The sequence below is a fragment of the Callorhinchus milii genome, unplaced genomic scaffold, assembly GCF_018977255.1.
Source record: "Callorhinchus milii isolate IMCB2004 unplaced genomic scaffold, IMCB_Cmil_1.0 Scaffold19, whole genome shotgun sequence".
Classification (NCBI taxonomy): Eukaryota; Metazoa; Chordata; class Chondrichthyes; order Chimaeriformes; family Callorhinchidae; genus Callorhinchus; species Callorhinchus milii.
Genome location: NW_024704760.1, coordinates 10,012,775 through 10,020,917, shown reverse-complemented (window position 1 = coordinate 10,020,917; position 8,143 = coordinate 10,012,775). Strand labels below are relative to the sequence as shown.

The 8,143-nt window shown below is 44.1% G+C and overlaps 1 protein-coding gene across 1 annotated transcript; it reads right to left on the bottom strand.

Moving 5' to 3' along the window:
- Positions 1-266: 266 nt before the first annotated feature.
- LOC103179043 (procathepsin L-like) lies at positions 267-7,297 on the bottom strand. The gene is made up of 8 exons (XM_042342182.1): positions 7,233-7,297; positions 6,722-6,849; positions 6,457-6,579; positions 2,248-2,412; positions 1,160-1,381; positions 800-965; positions 582-690; positions 267-496 (listed from the first exon to the last, which is right to left on the bottom strand). Exons 2-8 carry the CDS (start codon positions 6,842-6,844, stop codon positions 397-399), a joined length of 1,008 nt encoding a protein of 335 aa, XP_042198116.1. The 5' UTR covers positions 6,845-6,849; positions 7,233-7,297; the 3' UTR covers positions 267-396.
- Positions 7,298-8,143: the final 846 nt, after the last annotated feature.

Sequence of the window (8,143 nt, the reverse complement as noted above, 5' to 3'; positions counted from 1 at the left end):
TTTCCTTACTCCAGACGCCTGATAATATTCCCTCAAGAAAGAAAACACAATAATAATTTGGTCACTCAATCCACAACTGTGTGTGGGACATTGCTGTGCGCAATTGGCTGCTGCGTTCGCCCACAAATATACAGTCAATTCACTTTACAGTACATTCTGTGAAGCGCCTTCAAAGATGTGAAAAGACGTGAAAAAGCACGATATCAAATGCAAGGATTATTTTATTAGGGTGACAGCTCTATATACTCTGATATTAACAGTGACACCTCTAGTTAATCCATCAGCAATGAAAAGGACAAGATATTGGGTTTAGTTATGCAAATATCTGATTTATTGTCTCAGAGCTTCACAATGCCTCACTCCCACACAGACCTACTCACTCCACATGTCAGTCTCTTAGAGGACAGGATAGGTGGCTGCACTCGCAATTTTGCAATGGTTCCCTCTGTCTCGTGCCAGATAAACGTAACCATTTTTACCCCAACGTTTCCCCCAACTGAAAGAGAGCGTTTTCATCAGTCGATTATAAAGCCTCGCCACGATCGCATGATTTGGGGACAGAAAGGCTGCCATAAACTTACCTATTTTTTAATATCCAATATTTCTGTCCGTTCTCCTCCCCAAAACCGACCAATAACATCCCGTGGTCAACTGGTTTCCGAGGTGTGCATTCAGTGTCATACAAAATTCCTGCAATGAGAGACGTCTCACAATGTTCACCACTTACATTTGCGCGGCGCCTTTCACCCCAGAGAGGCATCTCACAACGCTTCACCACTTGCATTTACACAATGCTTACCATTTTTGTAATGTCTAAAATTGTTAGTGTTGCTTGTCACTAACACAGAGATTGGCCCAATTGTCGCAACAGCATTGGCTAAAGCCTTTTCAGTTTTGGGCTTGACTTGTTTGAAGCTCTTAATTTTTGTTACAATTAAATCTTTGTTATATGTGCACTTTCCTTTCTGTAAAACAAGACACACCACACGACAACAACTTGCATTTATATAGTGGCCTTCACGCGGGATAGTGTCCCAGAGCACACAGCGGTACTCTCACAACATGTATGTCTCAGAGCTTTACAATCACTCGCACTCACACAGCACCGCTCACACCGCACATATATGTGAAGATATATGTATAAAACACAAACTCTTACCTTTGCTTTGTAAGGGTAATTTTTCTGAGACATAATACCGTATTTTTTGATATATTTAAAAGCTCCACTGGGTCGACCTCCAGAACAGCCGTAAGCAGTGAAGCCTTTGGCACAATCAACAATTTGCTGCTCACTCAGGGATGTCAAAGGAAGTCCATTTTTGGTCAATTGACCCTCAATTGCCCCCAGAGCAGAGAACGCATAACAAGCCCCACACCTTTTCTGAGAGGAGAGAGGAAAATATCTCAGTTTGATTATCAGATGCTTGCCAAAGTCCCTATCCATCTGCCGCTCACTCCTCAATCCATCCCCGACTCCCAAGTCTCTATCCATCTCCTTCTCACACGTCAATCCAATTCCTGAATCGTCAAGTCTTTATCCATTTTCCGCTCACACATCAATCCATCCCTACCACCCATTTCCATCTCACATATTTATCCATTCCCTGACTCCCCAAGTTTCTATCCATCTCCCTCTTGTCTCCCAATTAATCCCTTGACTTCACATGTCTCTAACCATCTCCCTCTCACACCTCAGTTCATCCCCTTCCTCAAGTCTCTATCTATCAACCTCTCACAGCTCACCCCACCCTTGACTACTCAAGTATCTATACATCTCCCTTTCACACCTAAATCCACCCTGACACTTCAAATCTCTATCTATCTTCTTTTCACACCTCAATGTATCCCCTGATTTCCCATGTTTCTATCAATCCTCCCTCTTCCATCTCAATCCATTCCTTGACTCCACACGTCTCTTTCTATCACACTCCCACATTTCACTCCATCCCCATCCTCAAGTCTCTATCCATCTCCCTCTGTTACCTTGATCAATCCCCAAACTCTGCAAATCCCTATCCACCTTCCTCTAACACCTCAATCCATCTCCAACCTCCACATTTCTCTATCCATCTTCATCTTACACCACAATCCATCCCCTGACTGTCGACGTCTCTACCCATCTCCCCCTCAAATGTAAATCCACCCACTGACTCCAAGTCTCTGTCCATCCCCTGTTGCCCTTCAATCCATCCCGTGATTCCCCAGGTTTCCTGGTTGATCACGGCGAACAGTTTCCGCGTATCTTACCTGAGATTTGACATGTGTGACTCGATCAGTATTTCGCCAATCAATGCTCCGAGGTAATTGTGTCTTGTTCTCTACCTCCTCCTCCGCTAATACCGTCTCTTCATCCTCTATCTCTTCTTCAGATGGTCTGATCCCGAGATACATGTTCACAAATTCCTCATCTGTCTATCCAAACAGAGACACACAAATCTGACCTGGCGCTTTTCACCCTAGGAGGTCATCTCAAAGCACTTCCCAGAACCTGCTGTGAAGTGCAGTGACTGTGTGTTTAACATTGCAGCCTGCGTTGGTGCACAGCAAAGTCTATGCAAATAGCGATCAACGGTTTGATCTGTCAACCGGGACAGAGAGAGAGGGAGAGAGAGAGAAAATCTCTTCTGTTTTCCTCTGACAGTGCAGAGGGAGATCTTTAACATCCACCCCGAACAGGGTACAGACAGGGAGTGACGGAGGTTTAATGTTTCAGTTAAGGGATGGCTCTCCGAAAATGCGGTGCTCTATCCCCCTGCACTGGAGCATCATCTTAGTCTATATGAGAGAGAGAGACTGAGACACAGACACAGACTAGCAAGAAAGAGAGAGAGAGACACTGAGAGAGAACGAGAAAAGAGAGGAAAATATAGAAGACGAAGAGAATGTGAGGGAGAAAAAGAGAGAGAGAAAGAAAGCAGACAAAAGAAAGTAAGACAGAGAGAAAGAGGCGAGAAGGAGATATTAAGGAGAGAGTAGAGGAGAGAAGAGGAGGAAAAGAAGAGCGAGGGGAAGAATGGAGTGTGAAGAGTGCGATTGGGACAGAGAATGAATAGAGAAAGAGACTAAAAAGAGAGACAGAGAGAAGGAAAGAAAGAGAATAAGAATAGAGGGTCAGCGTGAGGACAATGAAAGAGCAATGAATCATAGAATTATACAGCACAGAAGGAGGCCATTCGACCCATCATATCTGTGTTGGCTGTAAAATAGTTTCCCTTGTTCACCCTATCAAATCCCCTCATAATTTTGAAAATTTCTATTAAGTCTCCTAACCTTCTCTGCTCCAAGGAGAATAATCCTCGCTTCTCTGGCCTCTCCTGACAACTGAAGTCCCTTATTCTTGGTAGCATCGTGGTAAAACTCATTTGCACCTAATCCAATACCTTGACATCCTTCCTAACACAGAACCGAACACAGTACTAAACCAGTGTTTTATGAAGAATCACCATAACTTCCTGACTTTTGTATTCTGTGCCCCTATTTATAAAGCCCAGTATCCCGTATGCTTTTTCTAACAGCTGTATCTACCTGTTCTGCCACTTTCAAGATTTACTTATATGAACCCCAGGTCTCTCTGTCCCTTCACCCCCTTTAGAATTGTACCATCGGCTTATTTTGCTTCTCCTCATTCTTCCTCCCAAAATGCATCACTTTGAATTTCTCCACATTAAACTTCATCTGCCCCGTGTCGGCCCATGTTACCAGTCTGTCTATGTCTCCTTGCAGTCCTCTCCTATCCTCCTCGCTGTTTACTACTTTTCCTCGCTTAGTATCATCTGCAAACTTCGAAGTTGTACTCCCTATACCCAAGTCCAGGTCATTTATATAGATCAAATCAGCAGTGGTCCCAATACTGACCCCCGGGGACAGCACTGCACATTTCCCTCCAGTCAGAAAAACAATCATTCACCACCACTCTCTGCTTTCTGTCTCCCAGACAGTTCTGTATCCGCTTCCACTGTCCTTTAATACCGTGGGCTTCTATTTTGCTCACAAGTCTCCTAAGTGGCACTTTATCAAATGATCTTTTGGAAATCCATACAAACTATAGTAACTGCACTTTATCCACCCTCTCCTTTACTTCATCAAAAATCTATCAGTTTTGCTGGACACGATTTGCTTTTAACAAGTCTTTGATGGCTGTCTTTTATTAACCCATTATTTCTAAGTGAAATTTTATTTTGTCCCGGATTATAGTCTCCAGATGTTACCCCACTACTGACATCAGGCTGCCTGGCCTGTAGTTCCAGCGTTTATCCTTCTGCCTCTTTTTGTACACTTGTAACCCTCCAGTCTTATGGCACCACCCCAGTGTCCAAGGAGGATTGAAAGATTGTGGCCACAGCCTCCATTATTTCCACACTTACTTCCCTGTGTAACCTAGGATGCATCCCTCTGGACTGGGTGATTTATCGACCTTGAAAACTGTCAGCCTTTATAGGACCTCCTCTCAGATACTAAAATTACCTTTATTCTTATCGTATCCAATTTCTCTACCCTCTCCTCCGACACTGTGGCATGTGAAGACAGATGCAAAGTATTCATTCAATATGTCAGCCATGCCCTCTGCCTCCACAAGAAGATTTCCTCTTCGGTCACTAATTGGATCCATCCTACCTTTGAAGGACCTTTTACTCTATATGCTTATAAAATACCTCATTCCCATGAAATTCCATGGATTGGAAGATCGCAAATGTCACACCACTATTTTAAAAAGGTGGAAAGGAAAAGATGGGGAACTATAGGCCAGTTAGTCTCACATCAGTGATAGGAAAAATTTTAGAATCATTGATTAAAGATGTGGTAGTGCGGTATTTAGGGCACAATATAATTAGGCCAAGTCAACATGGCTTTACAAAAGGGAAGTCATGTTTGACAAATCTCATAGTTTTTTGAGGATATTTCCAGTAAACTAGATAAGGGTGAATCAGTGAACGTGGTCTATTTGGAGTTCCAGAGGGCATTCGATAAGTGCCGCGTAAAAGGTTAGTTCAAAAGATAAGGGCCCATGGAATTGGGGGGAGCATATTAACGTGGATTGGGGAATGGTTAACGGGTAGGAAACAAAGAGTAGGGATAAACGGGTCCTTTTCAGATTGGCGGGATGTGACTAGTGGAGTGCCACAAGGATCAGTCCTTGGGCCTCAGCTATTTACCATCTACATCAACGATGTAGATGAGGACATCGAAGTTAATATATCTAAATTCGCGGATGACACAAACCTCGGAGGAAATGTCAACACAGAGGACGACATTAAAAAAATGCAGCGAGACATAGATAGGTTAGGTGATTGGGCAGGTAGGTGGCAGATGAAGTATAATGTAGGGAAGTGCAAAGTCATCCACCTACGTAGCAAAAACAGTAGAGCGGGTTATTTTTTAGAAGGGGAGAGATTGGAATGTGTTAGCGTCCAGAGGGACTTGGGTGTCCTTGTACACCAATCACAGAAAGTTAGTCTGCAGGTGCAGCAGCAATTAGGAAGGCGAACGGTATGTTAGCATTCATTATGAAAGGATTAGAGTATAAGAGTAGGGAAGTCTTGCTGCAACTGTATAGGGCCCTGGTGAGACCACACCTGGAATACTGGGGGCAGTTTTGGTTTCCTTATTTAAGGAAGGATGTACTTGCCTTGGAGGGGGTGCAGCGTAGATTTACTAAATTAGTACCAGGGATGAAGGGGATGAGTTACGAGGATAGGCTGACCAATTTGGCCTATATTCTTTAGAATATAGAAGAATTAGAGGGGATCTTATAGAAACCTGTAAGATCATCAAAGGGCAGATAGAGTAGATAGTGGGAGATTGTTTCCCCAGTTGGAGAAACTAAAACCAGGGGTCACAACCTTAAAACCAGAGGCAGCCCTTTCGCACTGAGTTGAGGAAGAACTTCTTCATTCAAAGAGTGGTGAATGTATGGAACTCACTACCCCAAAGGGCTGTTGACGCTCAGTCCTTGAACATATTCAAGACTGAGATAGATAAGATTTCTTATTGCAAAAGGGATTAAGGGATATGGGGATAAGTCAGGGTCAGGTTATTAGCTGGAGTTAGATTAGAAGACCAGCCATGATTGAATGGCGGGGCAGGCTCGAAGGGCCGAATGGCCTACTCCTGCTCCTACATGCGCTGTCCGTCCCCTCTTCCTTCCACCCACCCACTCTCCTTCTGAACCCTCTGTGGCTGAGTGGTGACCACCTCCTGAAATGTTCAATCCATGAATTCCATGAAGGAAAGATAGAAAGAGACAGAAAGTGAACAGAGAGAGAGAGAGAGAGGAAGAGGACATAGAGAGAGAGGACAAGGAAAGATAGATTAAGAATAAAGAGAGAAAGTAACAGAGAGCAAAGAAAGAGGAGAGAGAAAGAGAAAAGGAGAGAGAGAGAGAGAAAGAGATGTATCGTCTCAGATGTTCGGGTTTGATCCTGTCTGAATGCACTCCCTCTCCCCACAGAGACTCACCAAATCAGTCAAGTGATTGAGAGCGAGAGAGAACGATGCTTTCCCCAGTTTAAAGTCCACATTGTGGTTGATCACTTTCATCGCATTCTGCAGCCAAATGTTTAACCTTAAATACTCTTCATCCTGAGAGAGAGAGAGAGAGAGAGAGAGACTGAGTCAGACTGTCACTCAACACTGTGACCCACACTCACATCCCCAGAGTTGTCTCACAACATTTCATCACTTTTACACAGCACCTTTCACTGCAGATGGACGTTTGACTAACCTGAGTGTTATATCTTTTTCCAAAGAGATTTTTCCAGGTTTCCCAGGGATCATCGGGATGAAAAGTCCTTGTGGAAATCGATACAGTGACCAGAACACTGACAATTAAGAACGACAGCAACATAGCACCTTCTCTGTAAGACGGGATAGTTATTGTCAACTCCTGGAGATAGTTCTCTGCCCTTTCCTTTACATTCCCTTCCCAAGGACCTTAACTCTTCCAGCTTGAAATCCTCTCCCTCTTCACCCACCCATTGCCACTCTCCACTGACTCCTATCGAGATTCTGACCAGTGCTCTCATGATTCACTGAATTCAAAGCCTTACTCCCCGCTCGCTTCCCTCGTTCTCTCTTGGGGAGTCAGGGTATGGATTGAGGTGTGAGAGGGAGATGGATAGAAACTTAAGGAGTTAGACAATCGATTGAGGTTTGAGAAGGAGATAGATTTCTGAGAGTGAGTAGATTGATTGAGGAGCGAGAGAGAAAGACGGAGAGAGTTGTGATGGACTCACCCACACAGTTTGTGTCCACACTAAATGGGTGTGAGGAGGAAATGTGCTGTGAGGTTCGCTGAGAAACTGGACATTATATAGTCTCACCAGAGACGCACATTCATGTCTTGAACAGCCAGTTTAAAGCCCAGAGCCCCAGAGCTTTATTAACGCTCTTGCTCCCCACCCCCACAAGACCTCCTCCCGTCCCGCCACCCCCTGCCCCCACCAGGTGTTTTGGGTGACCTGTGACCTATCTGTCTTGGGCGGACTCCACAATGACTTGGGAGGTTTCTGAGCCAAACCAGCCCCCGGCTGAGACCCATTGTATGAGGATTATCCCTGGATTGCTCACTCACTCCACAACTGTTTTGGGGATGTCGCTGTGTGCAATCTGGCTGCCGTGTTTTGCACACAAAATACAGTCACTACACTTTACAATTTATCCTGTGAAGCTGCTTAAGACGTTTAGATGACGTGATAAGGCACTATATCAAATGCAATTATTATTATTGTTAGAGAGAGGAGGGGAATGTGAGAGAGAGAGAATTTGAGAGAGAGAATGTGAGAATGTGTGAGAGAGAAGGGGAATATGGGAATGAGACAGAGAGAATGCGTGAGAGGGTGAATGTGAGAGGAAGAAAAAATGAGAGAGAAGGAATGTGTAAGGGAGTGGATGAATAGGAGAAAGAGAGACAACATGAGAGTATATGTGAAGAGAACAAGAGAATGAGAGAGGTAGAGAAACATTTAATATTCCCAGTGTCTCTAATAATAATAAGCTTGTAATTGACATAGTGCCTTCATAAATTGATGAGACGTCTTAAAATGCTTCACAGGAAATACTGTAAAGTGTAGTAACTGTGTTTTGTAGGTGAAACACAGTAGCCAGTTTGTGTACAGCAATGTCTGACAAACAGCCATGGAGTGAG